Below are 22,809 nucleotides of genomic sequence, written 5' to 3' on the forward strand. Positions count from 1 at the left end.
TTATATATACTTAAAAAATGTTAATTTAGGATACGTTTAAATACCCATATAATTGAATGTATAAAAACATAGGTATGTGTACCTATTTATAAAATTGTAACTAGTTAGCCTCCTAACCTTAGTTACATATTTATCTACTCCTAAAATATATTTATAATTATACCAATGTACATTATGTAAATTTAAAATATAAAAAAAAAACAAAATACAGTTCATCCCCCTATACTATAGCGGCTACAAGAAAACGCTGAGAATGTCATTGAATAATACCTTAACTTATTGAACACAATAGAAATATGTATATGATATATATAGTTATATGTATATGATGTGATTTTCAGTAAATTTTTTTCAATCAACCTAAAATTGAATTCAATGACTAATAAACAATAATTTAAAACAGTAACTTTCATATTTTTAATGCGTTGTTATCAGTTTTTAGAAAATTCTAACAAAAAACAAAAAACTATTTCCAATTTTTAACTTTTAGTAATTTATAACAAGTTGGATATTTTTTAAATCAATTTCAATTAAATTATTTATTGACTATGATCAGTTTTCTTCTTTCTCATTTTTTTTATGTATTGACCAAGTAGTTTAAGAAGGCCAGGCCCTTAAAATCTTCACTAGTTTTGCTATTATCGTAGTATAACTTGGAAATTTTTTTTATACTATCGATCATTTTTAAATAAAATATGATTATATAACGGGTCAATTAATTTGACCTATTACACAGAAATAGGTACATGATATACACAATCAATGGTTTACAAACGCGACACATGTATATTTGATATATACCTAGTCTACTATAGAAACATACAAAGAAAAATGTATGTAGGTATATAATGTAAAATAAATGCATATACAATAATTAATTCTTCTGCTGTGTAGAAAAAATCATCAATGTAATTTTAAATAGTGGTCATAATTAAGCATAAAATTTTTTTTTTAATTGAGTAGGTACTTTTTATTGAAAAATAATTTTTACAGCAAACCTTTACGTAATATTTATAACTTACATCAAAATCATGAAACTCTTATCTTTTTCATAATATTTCCTTTATCTATAGACTAAAATTATGATACAAGTAATACGGTTGACAAAACATCTATAAATCACGGACTTTAATAAAAAAAAAAAAAAAAAAAATGAAACTTTTTTAGATTATTCCGTTATAACGAGACTTCGATAAACAGAATAAATTGAGTTTTATTGTACTTCTGTAATGTTATAATTTTATAAATATTAAAACCCATAACAATAAACTAATAAAATGTAGGTATAGGATAATATTGATTAGACAGTGTTACAAACATTATACGATCATGGGCGTCCACAGAAGGGAACGAGACAGGGCACTTCCCCCCTGAAAATTTTAAATTTGTTTTCCTAAGAATTATCTGTTACGCGCAAATTTAGTAGACACAGAATACTTTAATTTTTGATAAGTAGTATAAAACTCTCTTCAATAATAACTGAATTATTTTATCTTATCATAGTTTAAGTGCTCTATATAATAATAATAATAATAATAATACCCAGTTGTAGTAATGTAAGAATGATGAAACATAAAAATGTACTATAAATAAAATGTATAAAAAATCTCTATTATTTTTTTTAATTAATTTTGCTTCTCCTTAGAATAATGTCTGAGGACGCCTATGTATATAATTATGCATATAAAAGGAACGAAAAATTAAAAATTAACAACTAACTAAAAGTTAGAATTTTACAAAATTAATTATTAATACTGACTAGTTTTGATCGAGCAGTAATGGATTATCAACCGCTGCAAAATGAACGATGTCATATATTATGTAGTACCTACGTGTATTGAGACTCCATTGCGAACACGAGGTTTTCGTCCAGCATATAAAATGAATGTATATTGTTTTACATTCCAAGTATTCGGCTTCGGCTTTAGTTTATTTTAGTTAAATACATATTTCGCTGTATAATAAAGAAATGCAATTTTAAAATTATTTAAAATATACGTAATACTATTCTTTACAGTTCGTTATCTTTCTGACAAGAAACGGTAAACTGAATATAGCAGTTAAAATAAAATAATGAACAAGTTACTTTTAAAATTCAATGTCTAATTTACGTAAATTATAATATAAATGCTACTTAAAAGAGGAAAAAAATTGTTAAGTGACAAGTTGTATGTTATATTTATTTAATAAATACCATAATACAGTATATTGAGCAGTTCATCACTTTACTGAGATGGAATACAAAATATGACATAACATCTATAATGACGTGTTTAAGAATTAAAAAGGAAGTCATCTAAGGAACACAGGATAATCGATATTATTGTGAAGAATATTTTTTAAAAATCAAATGTTAAATTTGATTCTATGCAAATTTTGGAAGTCGGTTAAGAGTAATAATAGCGAAAATAAATGAGCAAGTATAGAAAAAAATTGAATATTTTAAACAGCTTTCAAAAACAATATATAGCTTAAAAGGCATGAAGACCGTATGTTAAAACAATATTCAAAAGCAGACTTAATAAAAGAACATATAACATAATCAACAAACAACAGTGTCAAGGGCCTTAAAAAAATCAGTGAAAATTATGACAAATAGATAACTATTCTCAAAAGCACCATTTATAAATTGAATGAAGATTGATAAAAGTAGATATTATTATAATTACTTTGTTGATCTCAAGCTTCGAAAATCATGTTACTCATTGATTATTTTAGAATTATGAACTAAAAATAAGAAGATTGCAAGTTATAAATAATATGTACTTAAATATTTTTATTATATGTTATATATTTTTTTAATAAGTTTTAGTCATATTGTTGTTTATTTTTAAATGATGATATGTTATAAATTATAAAAAAATTTATCATAATAGTTAAATTATTTTTTAATATCATAGAAGAATTGATCAGTGTGGACTTTTATACTTATAAAATATAATTTATCTTCGAATAATTTAGGCATTAAGGTAAATAGGGAAATGTGACAATATAAATTACATTGAAGGAATCGAAATTTATATCAATAAGAAAAACTATACTAGATTTTAAGAAACCAGAAAAACACCGGATAAAAGAGGCCTTTTAAATAGAAGGGAGATATTGCAAGAACATATTTAGAATTATATAAATTAAGTTGATTGATCATTAAACCGTTTTTAACGTATACATTGAATTTTTGGTGTATGTATAGCATGTAGATAGTATGGGTATCATACGAGCGTAAAACGATAATAATCAAGACATATATTATTGAAATATCCAAATTCATAAATAACAAAGAACAATGCACGGTGTCAATGATGGTTGATATACCATGAACTAGAAACTAAATAATATATATATAATTTCTCGAATTCGCCAAACTTATAAGCCCGTGATAATTTTTAATTGAACAAACAGTTACGACTTGCAATACAGGAAGTCAACTGCTTTACTATAATTTTTTATCTTTAAGGTTAATCAATATGAATTGTTTACGGTCTTTTTTTAAAGATTTATTTCAGTCCCACGCTTTATTTTCAATATAATAAATACTACTACGCTGTTGCCCCGACGTTAAAAAACAATCAATTATGGTAGAATACAGCGTACAATTTTTGTGACCTAAGGAAAATATACAGGCATACAGTAACACATTACAACGCAACGTCTACGATTCAAATCTGAATATCCATAAAACAGAAATTATACTTAACAATAATATTAACAATTACTGACACGTAGGTAGTCTGACACGTAGCACTAGTGATGATATAATTTTTATAAAAAAAATTGTGCCTATGTATAATTAATATTTGTGTATAGATAAAGAACAACTTTTGTGAAATCTTGTATTAAATTTTCAAGAATTTTGACCCTGCAGTGAAAGATTTCTAATCAACATTTATAGAAAAAAACCTTAGCTCAAAAATGGACGAAATATTTAAAATTATATCGTAAATAGAAAATTATGATAATTAACATATAACATACATAACACATAATATTTTTTTTATTGTAACCAACATTATAGGTATACTTATAAAGTTATGAACATTTGATGGATTTCAAGTATTACGGAAATTCATTTTCAAAATAAACCAAAAAACAAATCGATTTTGAAGAAATTGAATATGAGTGGAAATCCCCATTTTACTTTAATTTTTTCCAATTATAAAAAAAAAATGAAAAGAATTTTTTTATTTTGACCTTTTAAAAATATAAACTACATCTAATTTGCTACTAGAAACCATCCCTATTTTTGACTGATGAAGAATTTTTACTTCCCCAAAAGGACAAAGGTGATGAATGATAAACAAAACAAAACACACACATTAATATAAAATCAATACATTCATCGCTTCGCTCAGAATCTAAAATAAATCAAGATTAAAAAAAAGATTTTAAACATTGAATCACTAAAAAAAAAATGAAACCTATACTTATAACCCATACATTCTTCACCTTTATAATATATGTAGTATAAAATGTAAATATATAAATGAATAAATATAATTTTTATTTTAAATATATTTTAATGATAATAAATCTAAGACGTAATACTACAAATACTATATTAAATGATTGTGAATAATCACTTTTTTTTATAGTCAAAAACAAATTTTAATGTGACATTTGCTGTTGTTTAGATTTCAATATTGCCTTGAAATCTTGGACCGACGGTCTGTCCAGTATATTTATTTTTGGGTTATTAAAAAAAAACTCACAGCTACTCCGTGGACCCCCGGTTAAGAACCTATATGCTATAACCTATAGTATTTATCGCACACTACGCTGCTGTCCCAGCTCCCAGTTCCGTATGTATTAAAAAATTTTTTTTTTTGTACTTGTAAGTTTTGAGCATTTTATATTTGTTATAAATAAACAAATTATATTATAAAATATTTAAAGTATCTTTAGTAAATTAAGTGTTAATTCAAAAAAATTGTTATTAATTTAATTATACTGTAGACTCCTGAAGCGAAACCACCTCTAGGTTCCTAACGGTCAGCAGCCAGTTTTTATGTCACGAACTATATGTCCTGGTGTCCCGAGATCTTGAGATGTAAAAATGTCCCAAATATACACCAAGTTTTAAACATGCTGATTTTGATTAAATGTTTAAATGTATATACCTGTATAATATAGCTGGAAGCTGGCCAAGCTTAATTTAGCTCATCCTTAAAATTGTTATGGTTTTATATATACATACATATACATACAAATTAAACGTATAAGCCCATATTACCACCAATAACCCCCTTCTAAGAAGCGATATCCTGCGATTCACCTATCAATTCTAGTATAATATTTATAAAAATACATCAAGCAACCTCATAACAGAAACCATATTTACTATCTTCGTCTTGTATAACACAAAATATTAGGTGCTCTGTGAATCACGAATTTGTTTAATTAGAACGGAAATTACGAACTATTGAGAGCGCGTCATCAATAAGGTTTGTTAAATATTAAATCTTGTAACATGATAATTTAAAATGTTATGAATTTTCAACAATAGAATTTTAAAATGTATGCAATTTTAACCATTTCCAGAATATGAATTTCAAGCACTTAAAGTAATTTATAAAATACATGCTTTAAATATTTTTTCATTACTGTAAAAATCACATAATAAAAGACAAATTGAACTGTAATAAATGTTCAAGTTTTTTTTACTAAAAAACATTTTGTCAACACAAATAGAAAAAAATTCTACTATTATAAATGTGTATAAGTAGCTAAAAAGAAACAAAATATTATTAAGTCATATCGTGTCTAGAAAATACTATAATTTAAACATTTATCAAGATATCCTGTAAATACTTAGGCTGCGTACCAGTTGATTCCCAAGTCATTAAGAGGTACGAATTGATTCCTGGGTCATTAAGAGGTATGTAGGAGTTGATTCCTGGGTCATTAATAATGACTCATTAATTATTTTTTTCAATATTCAGTCAAATATTCAGCCTATTAGCGTAATCCAAGAGACACAGCGAGGAGATTAGCTGACAAGTTTCTCAAAAATGTTGTTCTTTTTAGTTTTTTCATATTTTGAAAATCATTTAGTTTTTATTTATAAACTATTTATTGTATTATACTATAATTTATTATTTATTTAAAAAAATGATTAGTTAGGTAAAAATGTAAAACATATTATTTTTAAAAACTGGTATTCGGTAATGAGATAAATGAGGTAAATTTTTCTCGGACTTTTATGGATTTTCTAGTCCGATTGATCCTGCATTTAATATATGTTTCGACTGCACTTCCAATAGCTCAATTTATATATAACAGGTAATCAACTCGAACATATTTCTTAATGACCCGCCGACCCGAGAATCAACTCGTACATACCTATTAATCGGTACATCCGAATTGCGTGCCAAAAAAATAAACAGAAATTGGAATGTCCAAATTGCATGCTGCCTCTTAGAGAGGTCTGTTCGAATTGCATGCAGTGTACCTATTACCACTTACAAGTTTATCTTTATTTATCATGCACTTACGTGCACAACTTAAACTTTGTTTTTGATTTTTCTATTATTTTTTTAAAAATGCATGCATTTGATGCACTGATGTTTCTAGGTTGAAATATTTTTTTAAAATTTTTCCAAATCACAGGAAAAGATGGCACTGTGAATATTAAATAAAACGATTTTAGTTTAATGTAATTAAGTGAATGTATTTTACAGTTTTACATGGAATTTCAAATAAATAATAATATTATAAAATTTGGTGAACTTTTTTTGACAATATACAATATAGCACAAGTATATATATAATAATAAAATAATAAAAATTATAATTAATAATTATAATGATAAAATATGTCAATATGAAAAAAAGGGGGAATAGTTTAAAATTATTTAATTAACTAAATTACACTGAAAAATTACAAATAATAATAAATCAAAAAATCAATAATTATAATATAAGAAAAATCAAAATTAAAGTTTAAGTTTTAGATATAAGTACATCGTGCATGATAAAAAAACTTGTGGGTACACGGCATGCAATTTAGACATACCCCTCTAAGAGATAGCCATGCAATTCGGACATTTTTTTTTTTTTGGCGTGCAATTCGGATGCAGCTCTATTATTTATTAATGACCTGGGAATCAACTAATACATAAAGTAGGTCTCAAGAATCAACTCACTTACTGCGAATACTTAAATACCCAGATACATTTTTTCATTACAATAAAAAACCCGAAACATAGGTTAAATAGCGTACATTTTCCTGCTTTTCCATAATTTGTTTTACAATTATAATTATATATTTTTAAAACTACTGAGTATTTGAACTTTTAACTCCTAAAGTACCAACTATCTACGTATATCTAATTTACTATCAGAAACCATAATCTAAAGATAAAAAATTAGATATAAAATACCACACTCAACAAAATCACTCAGAATAAATAATGTATAACGCATACAATTGATATTGTACCTAAACCTAACTTGTACATAAACCGTTAATTTTATAAATAAAAAATAATTGACAAGTTATCTTAAAAACTATATTATTTTACCCTCACCGTCGGTTGGCCAACAAAAACAAACACAATAAAGAATAGTAATAATCCGTCCTGACGATGACCTCGACTACGCACAGCATCAGTAAGTTGTTTTCGAGTGGACTATTACGTATTTTATCGTATCAACTGCGTGTGCCATCGCTGATGGATATTTTCAAACTCTCCTAGTCGTCCTGTTCAAGGCCAATGCCATCAGCATTGTGGAGTTTTTGTTATTTCTTTACCAACAGGCGTTAGCCTTTTGTCAGCATTATATAGCATCCCTCCTACTCAACTGCGCACTACCCAATACTAATAATAAAATAAATCCATAGTATATAATGGGTATATCATAAAAATTAAATCTTCTATACATAATAATTAATATTATAAACACTAAATATATTATAAAAATCAAAACATAAATTATTTTATTTTAAATCGATCGAAAATCACGGCACGCACACACATGCCTCACATATTTCGCAGGAAAAAAATCGTATATTACCAAAAAAAACACCCAGGTTATTGCGTGTATATTTGGCAGGTGAATTCGTTTGAGGCCAAATAATCAACGGGGGCACGTGTTTTATTATTATTGCGTAAACCGGTTTATTTTTTTATTCGGACGGTCGTTACCTACCGTAGGTCGGCTTCTAATACAAACACACTCACGAAATAATTTCGGATTTCTGGAAACCCAAATTTATGATAATCAAGCTTCTTTGTTTTTACCTATATACATCGCGATGCGTGATGCAATCGGATACCGGCACGGATTTTAATTTTAAAATATTCGCCGATTACATGTTTGCGTTTTTATATAAAAGTATATAGTTGTATACAGGAAAATTGTGCGATCTAAACGCATATTTATGTATATTCTTTCTCTACGATACAGAAACGATTTCTTTATTACCGTATACTTAAAAGAGTAAAAAATTCAGCTTGTCCAATAACAGTTTTGTCGTTTGCCTGTATTACTATTGTCTATTACTGCATCGTTAGTACGATAATATTATATACACGTTGCTCAAACCTCCCTGTTTTTTCTATTATCGACTTTCAAACTATATAAAAGATAATTTTAATCATCGTGTAGACAAAAAAAAAGTTCCTTAATACATAAGTATTTATTTAAAATTGAATAAAACAATTATAAATAATTTGTAAATAGAAAATAGAAAATAGGAAAATGTTTCTTATGACTTTACATACGAAGAAACATTGTTTTAATTAATAATAATTATGTGTTTTAATCCTTATTACTATTATTGCAACAACAAACAAATAAATTTATTCAGTAATGTGTCCAGAATTTTTTTCTTGGTGGGAGGGGAGGGGTTTAAAAAACTATAAAAAATGTAATTGTTTTGAATTTTGAGCGGTTTTAATTATAATAATACATTTAATTACTTATCGTATAATATTTTTTCGTTTTAATGTTTTGGCAAATCATGTATCTAAAATATTGTTCTTTAATTTTTTGCTCATTTGAATAAGCTATTAATACTTAAATAATAAAACGCGAATACAAATTACAACAGTCGTTCCACGATCGGTGTAATACTACAGACTGGCTGCATTAACATTTTAATACCTACGGACAATTAATTGTATTATGAAAAACGCTATCCAAATTCAAAAATGCACTAGTCTAAAATTGAAAATTGTAAGATATCGATACAACAATAGGTGTAATCAGTTATATACATAGTTTACTGTACGATATCTTGTAGAAATCTAACAGTTATATTTTTGATGGGCATTTAATCTAAACAGGATAGGAGGAATAAATATTATTTGAAAATGATTCTATTTGATACAATATTATAGTCAGCAATACACACTAGTTCAGCTATTATTATTTGTAATTTTTTTTAAATTATTGTGTATTATTATTTTTATATACCTATAGCCTATAGGTATTTGATATTAGGAATTTTTTTTATTATTTAACACTATTTTTTTTTAAGGGTTATCCCTCTCTTTATTCTTCCTGCATACACCACTTAATATACTTAAAATACAGTGGTCGCCGCTTAATGTAATCACTTTGGGACATAATTGATAATATAATCCGATTGATAACACTAAACGAAAGTTGAAAAAAATAAAAATATACTTTAAATAAAAAAAAAATAAATAAATATTATGTTGTATCAAATTTATTACACACATAGTTATTAACAACAATTATTAATTAAATAATTATAATTTAATACTATTTAAATTTTAATGTTTGTGAGGTCGACCTACTCTCTTATTTCAAAAGAAGAGGTTTTTCAGTAGGTATACATTTGTGGCTAAAGTTCATTTTCTTCAAGTTTATATGTTTGTAATAAAGCATGTAAAATATATTCTTTGGTAAAATTTGATGTGATTTTCACAATTTTCAACCAATTTTTAAAATCTAACTATTTCTTCATATTCTTCTTCTTCTTCCTACTCGATACTTTCTGCAAAACCTCCAAGTTTAAAACAATTTCTCGTACATAATGTTGATTTTATGACCTCAAACTGATAACATTATGCGGCGTATTGATTATAATAACCGACATAATTTACACATATTATAAGTATACATCCGGCCTGTACTTATAGTTTTAGATAACAATAAACGATTGATAACATTAACCGTGATTACAATAAGCAGCAACCACTGTATTTATATTTAAATTAGTAGATATTATACACGAAAAAAATATGACAAAAAAAATACAAGTATTATATATGTATATACAGTCGATTCGGAGTGGCAAAGGGGTACTATACAAAATATAGGTCCACAAAACTTTTAATACATGTCAGTGTGGAGTGTACATAGAGTAAGTCACTGTAATGGAAGTGTTAAATTTGAACTCAGTGATAAATAATTACATACGAGAAAACAAAAAAGAACAAAAAGAACGAAAATGGTCTGTTAGCCTCAGGTGAACCAGTAGATAATTAATAAATAGGTAACAAATAAAAAACTTAATCAGTTAAATAATTTTTAATTAATTAAGTTTAATTTATACTTTTAAGATATAAAATAATTATTTAGTTATAACCTAACGAGGGTGGATACGGAAAAAATAAACGGGTAAAGAGAAAGAATTTATGACTGTTATAGTACTACTTCGCGAAAGTATTGCGTAATTTATTTCCGCGGCGCCGTCGGTTAAAAAACGAATAAAAAGTACTTCTTAATATGACACGTTTGATTAGCGTCAGGGAAAAGGGATTCTTCCTCCCTAATTTCACTCGAACAAACATATTTAATATATTAAAATATTTTGATGAAGATTTAAGTAAAAGGTACTACAAACAGCACTTATTAATCTTTATTAAATCTATAATAATAAAGTTGTTAATTTTATACATACCTATGTACTTCTATAAATAATTATGTGTATTTTAACACTTTAAATATAATGTATTTATAATTAATATAAGTATTTATTCACTATATTTATTAAAAAATAATAATTATATTTTAAACTATTATCCAAAATATCTCAACACATTTGTACTTATTTATTTTTGTGTTATTAACAATAATTGAACACTGAATCATTGTTAACAAAATTTTACCATTATTTACCACTTAAATCACAATAATATTTTCTGGAAATAATAATAATTAAATAAATATTTAAAAAATTTTTAACAATTCAAAAATATTTCAAATTATAACTTCATATGCATACAAAAAAAGAGACATGTATTTTTAATATTTTTTTATACCTATCAAAACAATTATAATTATACTACAAGTAAGAAATGCTAACATAATTATTCTGTGAAAAAAAAAACAAAATCGAATTTGCCAAAAACTGGTTTTGCATAAAAATTTCTCATTTTCTATATTATTTTGAAAAATACTGAGAATTTTTCCAGTTACTTTTAGGTACAAACATGATCCAATTTTCTATTTGAACCCCCCCCCCCCTTAAAGTTGAAAATCGAAGAATTTTTTTGATCACTTATCGTGTATACTATACACGATAAGTAATAAAAAAAACAACACACTGTATACAGATACAAAAAAACATATCATTGTAAAATTGATACAATCATTTTTTAATTCTACACTTAGAATTTAAAATATATAAACACATTTTTTTTAGTTATTTTGTTGTAATTTAGATATAAGGTAAGTAAATATTACTGTAAATAATACATTTTAATACATTATATGTTTATTCTTATTTCCTTTTCGGTTTTCCCGATGATTTCACGCTTAATTATAGAACTTATACTTGATTCTGTATGCATTTATTATTATATTATCTAATTAAAATTGATTTAAAATAAAACTGATCAATATGTATTCAGTGGTAATTTAAAATGTAAGGATATTAAAATATTATGGAATACAAACCAACATTTATAACACAAAATAATTTTATTTAAAGCGATAATAAAAAAAAAAGATTTAACTCAATAAGCCTGTTATATAATTATATAATATGTAAATTTTAAATATATATTGTTGTTTACTCAAACATAAGTTTCAAAATATCTAACTGTCTTTTTATTCATCAACGGTTTATTATTTAATATTTCAGTCGGTAGAAAGCAGGTTTTATTTTAACACGTCATTGTAGGTACACAATATTTTTTTATATAGATTTACAATACATTTCTTACAATTGACCATTTTATTATATCTATGCATGAATAATGAAAAACAATGTTTATACGTTATACGCATTATAATTTCCGGTCTTTCAAACACGAACCATATTTAAATTGTATTTTAATTTACTTTCATCCCCTTTTCAATAAGTGTTTTGCTCCGTTTGCTCAATACACAACCGAACACACCCCTTCTGACAGATGATGGGAATATGTACGTCATATTTTTTTTTAAATATTTTAAACTGTACATCCCGAACGATCTACAACGACTGGTCTACCTTGTGCCCTTGTTTCTTATATGCATGCAAATAACGATCAGTGAATAGCCTCAGGAAATAGCGGTTGACTCACACATAGGAGGATTAAATATATACAGCAATGTATTCAAGAAAAGTTGGCACTTTTTCGCCGTCATTTTTTTCTTGGGCTTATTTACAGTTTTATACTGTGATAACGTCAATGTCGCTATGGAAGGATTCGCAGAGAAAAAAAGCAATGGTTATATGACCGCTAAACGGCATAAATTACGCTCTGTAAGTATACATACCTACTACATTATTATATACCTATATGTATGCCCAGTATAGAAAATAAAGAACAATAAGCCTTAGAAAACTATTACCTAAATATTTAAGACATAAGTTTATATAATATATAATTATTTTTTTATGATTTATTATTGACGCAGTAAGAAAACATTGATTTAAGTAGTTATTTAAACTTTTCAAACATTTATTACTAAATATTGATAAACATTTTATTTATTCCGAACAGTACAATTCTTATTTGCTTATACCTCATTACATCATGTATAGACAATCAATATCATGTTCGACATGATCCAAATATTATATAGTTACTTTATAATATTATACATAATCTACCTTGATTAAATATTTTAATTAGAGTGTATATTATACACTATATATATAACCACATAAGAACCACAAAAAAAAACTAACACTTCAGTAATAATGTTTTCAACTGTAATGGTTAAATGCAGAACTTAGGTACATATTACAAAATCTAATAAAAATAATTCTGCCAAAGTTATTATTTACCTTAGTTTATTAATACGAACAATATAAAGATAATAATCCATCAATATTATATCATAATATTAAAAAATAAGTACGGTCAGAGAGGAGGAATATGTATAATAATATGGTAACCTCTCCACTTATTATAAGCTTATAATCGTACTTAAATATACTTCTACTGGCCGATAGTGTTTTTTATGCTAAATTGCTAACTTGAGACTTTTTAATAAATTTCCAGTGAAAATATTTAAAATTGGACAAATAAACTTGATGTTTATCCCTATTAGAAAAAACTTTATTATGTGTAATATTTTAATATCATTAATTATATCAACAAGAATTATAGTATACATATCAAGGTTAGTATTAAGAACTCTGAGATTTTCCGTGGTGGTTTAATATTTATTATTTTTACTAGTGTATAAACTATACATATTATTACCGGTTAGGCGACAAAAGAACAATAATACCAAATATTTTTTTATCAACAAGTATAGAAAAAAATATAAAATAAACTTCAAAATTTTAATACTTCAAAAACAGTAAAAATATTTTCAAAATGTTGTCGTGAATAAAAAATGATAATATAAAATTTCTAGTATCGTTATTCGTTCCAGAGTTCACAAAAATATTAAAATACATTTTTTTTTAAATTGGAATTACGTAATAATTAAATTTTTTCCCTAGATTATAAAAAAGTAATGGGAATAAATATTGGGAATTTTTTATTATGACCTCTCTAAAATAAAAACTGGATCCAATTGTCATTCAGAAACCACCCCATTTTTTTAAATCAAAACAGTTTATCGACTGCTTATCGTGAACACATACACAAAATACACATAATCTTTATAAAATCAATACATTCATCACTCTACTCAGAATCTAAAATGTTAGAAATATTGACACATTTTTCATAAACCTACATAGGTACTATTATTTATTTACACAGTGTACTTAAAAAAAATCGAGATTTGAAACGAATACAAGTAAAATAACTGTTGGATCTCACGGACGAATGAGATATAATGGAATAATGCACAAGTTAACAATGGTATAATGTGTTGGCGAATGACAGTTGATATTTGTACATAGATGCATCATATAAAAAAAAGATAAATAGAATAGAGATAATGTATCGCTATATTATAGTATGCATAATGTAAACTGCTGTTCACCCTTTCCACTAGTCCACCACCATCAGCATTCGTTATTTGCACACCGTCATTTACTGACCTATCGACTATCATTATATACACGAAGTAGTATAGGTTAGTTATAATTATATATGCAATTGTAACAAGAATGACTTTAGAAAATCACAAATGCATGTTTTCAATGAACGGCTATTATAATATTGAATTGAAAATAGCATTATTCGTTGTTACCGGTATTATTATGTAACAATTGAAATTTTACCGATTCAAATGTTTTACCTTAATAACAACTAACTAAAAGTAATAAGAATAACGATCATAAACATAAGTATAAGCTATAAACGTATTAAATAAATATAACGACATTGTACTATAACGAATATTAAATAACCAATTGAACAAGTTTAATAGTGTTTTGAATTCCGAGCGAAGCAATGAATGTTGTAGGTGGTTCTTAGTTTTAAAATTATATGTTTTTTTTTATTAATCATCGTGTTTTAGAGCAGAAAAATGCATCAATCAGTTCAATGTTTAACTTTGGTATTGATTGTTGATAATATTGTATCTGGTATTGTTGGTACTTATTATGGGGAGGGAAACTGAAAAATTCTCAATATATTTTAAAATATTGGGGAAAACTACAGAACAAGAATACTTACGCAACACCAATTTTGTTCTAACTCCAAAAATAACTAAAGATTCTAAATATTTTTACCAAATATTTACATTAACTTTTTTCAAGACATGACAAAATATTTTCAAATTATTTTAGTTTTTTTTCTATTTATGTAAAGATATTTTAAAGCCAAAAAAACTTAAAAATATAATACAAGATTTGTCATATTAAGTTGCTTTCGAAAATAAAATCACATTTTTTTCGCGTTTGAAGTTTAAAATTTCACCTAAGTCGTCAAAATCAAAAAAACTATTAAGTATTTTTAAATTAGGAATTTCTTAATTTTAGTTAAAAATAAAAAGAATGTTCCAGAAGAAATTTCATAAATTTATTAAATATTTGTTTATTTAAAATAAAAAACTGAATTTGAATATTACAAAAATTTCCTGAATTCTTAGAAATTAATTTTCGAAATGTATGATTTCTACTTATAAGTTGTTTTTACAGAAATTTAGAATTATTAAAAAAGATATGCACATTTTTTATAAACAATTTCGTTCAATATTTATTTAAAATTACAATCCGTAAAAAGTTACTTTTAATCTGATTTTAATGGTATCAGCTAGGTATCACTTATATATAACAATTAAATAAAAATGCTAAACACTGTTAATTTATCATTAGGTAAAAACAAATAAGACTTATTTTTTTTTATTGGTTACAAAATAATTAAGATTTAATAGACACAACTATTTTGATTGAAAAAGAACGAACAGTTAATTCTGTATACAATTTATATGTATAAATTCCTCAATTCATTATTTGAAATATATAATTTTATATTTAAAAGATTTTTTTTAAGACAAACATAACAAGATTTTACCAAAATTAAAAATAAATAATTATTATACAAGCTTAATGTTTACAATATTTATAATTTATCACTCCTATGAATAATAGTTGAATAAATAATACATATTATATAAATAAATTACAGAACATTTCAGTGAATTAAAATAAATTATGATAATCAATTTTTAAAAAGAGAAATAAGTTACTTAATTGTTTACCAGGAATTAGATTATTAATCTACACTCATTAAATAGAAAATATTTTACAGATTAAGTATTTTATGACCTACAGTAGCAAAACAAGTTATTATTATAATTAATAAAATAAAATATACTGCACAACACTATCAAAAGACATTCTATTGCCATAATAATATACTCTCACTCGACACCTTTTCTCAAATGATGAGTCCACAATATTTTAAAAATAAACATAGCAATAAATGAAAGATACAATATTATTAGATAGCATTGACGAGCAAAAATTTTTTCAGTTGTAATATTTCCCATACGCATTAGAACAGTCACGTATAATTCGAATAACATATTGAGTATCAAAAAAAAATATATATACCGATAGCTGTGACTAATTGAGAAATTATACGTATCCCGCTAACCTTTTTTCCGATAAAAACTAGACAAACTTTAATAATGTTAACGTTACCCCCTTTAAAAATGAGGACAATGAACTCTTCTATATATAGGAATGTGTGTTATTGTTATTTTTATTTTATTCCATTAATAACGCTAGGGTCTATTGTTCTAGAACAAGGGTAAACTCATAAAATAAAACGCAGAATCCCTGTGATTACGAAACTACAAATTTCACAATCAAGATTTACACATTAAACATTAACAGAACTATTCAAGTACTATGTTAAACGCCTTTAAATAAACGCCCAGTATAAAGTTCGTTAAAATTGGACCATATAATAATGAAATGGCAGTTAATTTATCTTCGAAAAAAAATTAATTTGAGTTACATTTAAGAGGTCAAAAAGTGAATATACAAAAACGTTAAAAAATAGATATTTATTATTTTTCTGCGACCAGTTCTACAATTCTAAGAATATTTTTTCTGTTACAAAGCAATTTTCAATTCAAAATCAAACACATATTACAACCATGTTGAAGAAATAATTTAATTTAATTTAAATAATTAAGATTAAATTAGACTAATAAATTGTATTTAATAGTTGTTTTAATAACTAAACCTAGTACATTGTATTCATCACGTGATTATAAGCATTTTGACCTTTGTTATTTTTATTCAAATATGTTTTTCTTACAATATTCAATAATATTAAATATTTAAATTTTTAATATTACTTTTTATTAATATATTAATTCTGATATAAAATCTCGTAAAATCTATTTTCATTTTAATTAAATTAATTGCAAACGAAAACAACGATATCCTATGAGAATATACATTTTTAACTTAACATGTGAATAGCTTATAGAAGTGTAATACTTATAACAGTTATAACTTATTTGATTTGTAAAATAAAATTGTTAAAAATATCAACGTATTCAAATACTGTTTAAATAATTGTACTAACCCGAAAAACGTTGAAAAATACGTAAGTATTTTGGATATTATTTTCATCGATATTTATTATTATTCTATGAAGTAGATACTACTTTGAATAATAAATTATATTAAATCAAATTAAAATCATATAAAAATGATAAGACTATTAGCCAAATAATAATCGGCACAACCTTCTTACAAGATTACTTATCAATTTTTAGAATTGGAAAATTCAGAATACTATACGCAGTGAATATACTTCAGAAAACCCGATACATTCCTTAACACGAAAAATCATGAAAAAAATATATGATAGAATAAAATAAGAATACTGCGGCCTGAATATAATTGTATTATTAATGGTATCGAATGGTGTGTTTACTGTAGTAATACTGTATACTAACACATAATATTATTGAGTAGGCATCTCCAGTAGAATCCAACCCTCGCCACTAGTCATACAAAACCTTTGTTGTCCCACACCCGTGGTGAGGCATAGGTGGCCTATAACACAATATCAACCAAAGATCCAAAGAAACCAGTTTTCCATTTGGACCAACAATAAATCGTTTCTTTTCAGTAAATCCATACCGGTGTGCATTTTGCCGACAGTTTGCTGGTTTTATGCAGCTGTTCTTTTTGGCAATAATAACAAGCGCACACGATACAATCTCCGGCAGAATTATCCCTCGAGATGATAAACAAATACCTAACTCCCTTAAAAACGCTACATCAGTTACTGCGTTGCAATTCTATATTCAATATCACCAGTACAAAATAAACATTTTGCATTCTACAAAATAATCATCAATATGATGTATACGATTTAATGATAAATTATTAAGAACCAAACAATTAATGTTTAAAAATTAAAATAGGTTAATGATTTGGTATTCAAATTTAAAAAAGTTAATATATTTTAATAATGTTATTAATATGTCAAAAATTAATTGTAGAGATTAGTAATTAACCAATATTTAGGTATCTCCATGAATATTGACCAGTTTTTCATAAACAAAATATTTTAATATTTTAAGTTAATTATTTCGGAAATCTTACGCAATCAAAATTTGACGTAGGTACTTAACATAAACAACTAAAGTTGAAAACTCCATATACTATCCATATTTGTTTTTCATTGCCTATAGGTATACCTACTAAAATTGGGATTCTATAATGCTATACAAAATCAATAATAACACAAAAAGTTATGAATTATACCAATTTAGAATTTATTAAAACTTTTTATTGAAATATCAATAGTTTTTTAATTCTTAATATTGTATTTATTTCTAATTGAGGCTATAAAATCGTAAAAATGAGCTTAACCTTTAAGACGCCGTCGCGCGCGTGTATTTCAATCGTAGAACGTATACAACATAGCAAATTTATGTTTAGCAAAAACAATTTTGAGTAAGCTATAAGTTTTATAAGTTTATAACATTATATATAGGTCAATTCACCGATATTAAAATGCAAACAACACAAAATTGATTCTGCTAAACGTAAATTTGCTATGTAAGATGGCTACATATACAGTTGAGATGTCCTCAAGCTAATACAAATCAAGTGTTATCTCTATTTATTTAATTGTTTATACATTGATACTTAAATCATTTTTCATTTAAATTATTTATAAACTAAGCATTTAAAAACAATAACAAATATGTAACAATACACATTATACCCACGGGATTAACAGTAAATCACATTGTTTAACTATGAATTATTTTGAAAATATTTAATTATTAATATTTTGCTACCTACTTAACAGTTTTCAGCTAATTGACTAATTCTCTACAGTTAACACTAATAAAAATATATTAAATTTATATTTTCAGAAAAAACCTTCCATATTACATTATAAATAAAATAAATTATTTTTTTCAGACTAGTAATCTTAATACGAACAACGTTAAGTATTTACATATCGTTATACAACTTACAATACCAATATACTGTTTAAACATCGTACATTTCTAAAAAAATTTACTACAACAAATGTAGGTAGGTAGGTTACACGTTTATTTTCTTGGATTATTCAAAATAATCTACTTTAGATTCTGAGCGAGGGAGGAAATTATTCAATTATATAGTTACAACAGCGATGTGCTTTTAATATTATGAGGATAGTTTTATGTAACATCTCTAAAAATAGATATTAATTCCAATTTCAATAAAAATAATTAGTTCTTAAAAATATTAAGAAATTCTTCATACAGTCGAGTAAACAATAAAAAATAATTAAGTACATAATGTAAACATACTCAGTCAAACTAACAACACTTTTAAGTTAACGGAGTTCCACTTTTAATCATCTTTCGAATGTGATAATTTAAAGCAAAATTTAAATTTTGAAAACATCTGTTCTACTGACTTTTATTAAATACTACATAAACATGTACTAAAAAATTTTTTAAGAATAAAATAAAGAATGAACATTAAACTGCTTAAACTGTCATTAAAAATATTGTAAAATATAGAAATAATCAAAGCAATAATATTCAGCTAAATGTCAAAGGATATAATTCTAGTAAAATATCAGACAGATATTGTAACCTTCAATTCGTCAATAAGACCTTAGTTCAATTATTGATTAAAAATAGGGGATACCCCCCAGTAACTCCCGTTACATGTAATAACTAATAAGTAAGAACAACCAAAAACAGCGCTATTATAAATATATATATATAGTAAAATGTGTGTTTATCATTAATTATTATTATATTCTACCTGGTAGATATCTAGTAATAATATAATATATTTTACATAATGATCCTTTTCTTTATAATATTTAGTTACTGCTAAAAATAAATATTTACATTATTTTGAACATAAAGTAAACACGTACCTACATAACATAGTTCAGTTCGGGGTTGGATTGGACTTTTAAATATTAGTAATTGACAAACATCAGAATAATATTATGTTTGAAGAGGAAAATTACACAACGAGACATTGCCATTTTATATATGTACTTAAAATATAATAATGTAAAGTTAATACAATATATTTATAAATAATAGTCCGAGGAATCGTACAGTACAATTCGTTCTCAAGGAGCTTAGAACACGAATGTGAATAAACATCACTTTTTAAAACATCAGTTCATCAAACCAATATATTTCTGTGAAAAAATCAACTTCTACAACTAACAATAGTATTATATATTGAAAAACTATTGACGATGTAGGTTAAGGTTATATTAGGCTGTGTAATTCATAACTTTAAACGACTAAATTATATTTATTATATTTCTTTTTTTTTATATATATACCTGATTTTCTCGACACTAGCAATACTAATACACAACTTGAGAGATCACACGATTTAAAATATTTTGCTAGCGTATGCATTTGACGTTTTAAATCGATCAGGATATGTGTACATAATATTATTATTAAAATACACGTTTGCAACAGTCTAAATAAAACGGCAAAAGGTGATGAATGACGACAATTGTTGTCTGCGCGCGGAGATAACGGCGTATAAACGTTTCAGCCGTGTGATCGATCATTAATTGAATCGTTAAAAATGGTTGGTGGGAGAGTACGGTGGAGGGGAAATATGTATGTATAGGTAAATAGAGGTATATCGATATACGACAAGTCTGATCGGCGGCAGGCCGGTCGCGCAGACAACGTTAGGAAAACACGTTGGATACTTGGATACCGCTTACGTAAAAAACACAATATTTTATCACACGGCGATAACCGAATAACGGAATACTGAGTAGTGCCACTGACGGTGGCGATAAGTGACGTTTTATAAATTTCGACATTCCGAGACAAACCACATGGCTTAATCGTGGTACACTCGGCCTGTAGCCATTTGTCGTTATCACGTACGACCGCCGAATAACAATAACAGTAATTATCATTTATCTCACGATATAACAGATAGCGGACAGCCGGACGAACGATAAAGATTCATTCGGTCGCCTAATTCTCTGCTCGGAGATTGGATGATAATATTATAAGATACAAACGTCGTTAAATGGAACACCGAAGGGAGTAAATCCAAACGCAACGCTTAGGAGCTAAAAGAGAAGACGAAGACGATAGTGGAAATTTAGAAGTTATGATAGTGTAAGGGCTCATTTACAAAATACGTTAGGTACAACAATATTAATATTACCTGTAACATATTATTACATTATATTATCACAAAACGAGATATTTTTGATAATATTATATAAACGCTTTTCACTTGGACTAGAGCAGTAATACCATTCGTCAGAATCTAACGGTGGCTATTATTGACCACTGGTGTACGATTTTAATCTCTTTATCTAGGTACAACTAACATTATGAAATCGTGAATATGTACTCACCGACACTGCCGACCGTTATCATGTGCAGCAGAAGCAACAGAACGATGACGGCGGACGTGGTGGCGGTCGCCATGGAGGCACATTGGACCGACTTTTGCTCGTTCACCACCTTCACAGCCGAAGGGACGATGACGTCGGGATTCTGCTAAAACCTATGTTCCGCAGATCCCAGCAGTGTAACCGCTCCACCAGCAAGTCGTCCAAACATACACTCCGGATGGTTCGGGGACGAGGCCGTCGTCTTAGATTACCGCCACTGAACAAAACAACACTTCGCGATCTACTCCGGCGTGAGACGGATCAGTATCGTGGTCGTACCAACGAGATAAGAGTCTGAAGTTACCTTGGTATACGGTACCTCCCAAAATTGTGTACGACGCGCGTCAAGACACGGTCGGCGATGTGCAGCTAAAAGATCGGAAAAACGTAAAAATCCTGACGATCAATATTTTATTTTGTATAGAAAAAAAAACGTGTGCCGAACGCTGCGGAGATATTTTGACCGGACTAACACGACGGTGATGGTCGATGCGCGCGCACTCACACACTGTCACGACGCTACGGCAATAATATTATTGTCACACGCGCGCGCACTCACTCGCACACATAAACTCGCGCACGCGCACACAGCCATAAACATTATCGTTGTGCGCGCGCACCCTACAAACCGCGCAATACGCCGAATTATTATTATTATTGTTGTTGTCTGAACATTTGGAAGTTATGAGAGGGTGGAGGGGGGCGTACGAGAATTTCGCGAACAACGACTAGTGAGAAGGTAAAGAAATTGCTGACCGAAAACGACGTGATCTAGCGGTGATTTGGACGCACTCCCGACGATTACTGCTTTGTCGTAGTTAGTTTGCGACGTCTTCCCATTTTGATTTCTGATTCTTGCGGGACTGTGGGAGGGTTGCCAAATGCAAACGACACCGTTTATCGTGCTATTCACAATTCACTCGACTTTTGCACAAAAAAAAATACGTTTCGAAAAATACACACCTCACAGTATAGTATGAACGCCACTTAAAATAATGTAGATCAATGTAAATAGTTCAATGTTATAATAGAATATATTAAGTAAGCGACAAGCGTATTATAATATTTATTTCAAAACTATTGCTTAGCGCCATGTCGATCTTATCAC

General features: G+C 26.8%; 1 protein-coding gene across 1 annotated transcript in view; it reads right to left on the reverse strand.

Moving 5' to 3' along the window:
- LOC132920139 (protogenin B-like) overlaps window positions 1–22,809 on the reverse strand; it is a 39,075-nt gene extending 16,266 nt beyond the window's left edge. Inside the window, exon 1 of the mRNA XM_060982305.1 lies at window positions 21,663–22,809. Coding sequence (XP_060838288.1) covers window positions 21,663–21,735 — 73 coding nt within the window. The 5' untranslated portion in view covers window positions 21,736–22,809. The remainder of the gene's footprint in view (window positions 1–21,662) is intronic.

This window comes from Rhopalosiphum padi, chromosome 1, assembly GCF_020882245.1.
Source record: "Rhopalosiphum padi isolate XX-2018 chromosome 1, ASM2088224v1, whole genome shotgun sequence".
In the NCBI taxonomy this organism is placed as follows: Eukaryota; Metazoa; Arthropoda; class Insecta; order Hemiptera; family Aphididae; genus Rhopalosiphum; species Rhopalosiphum padi.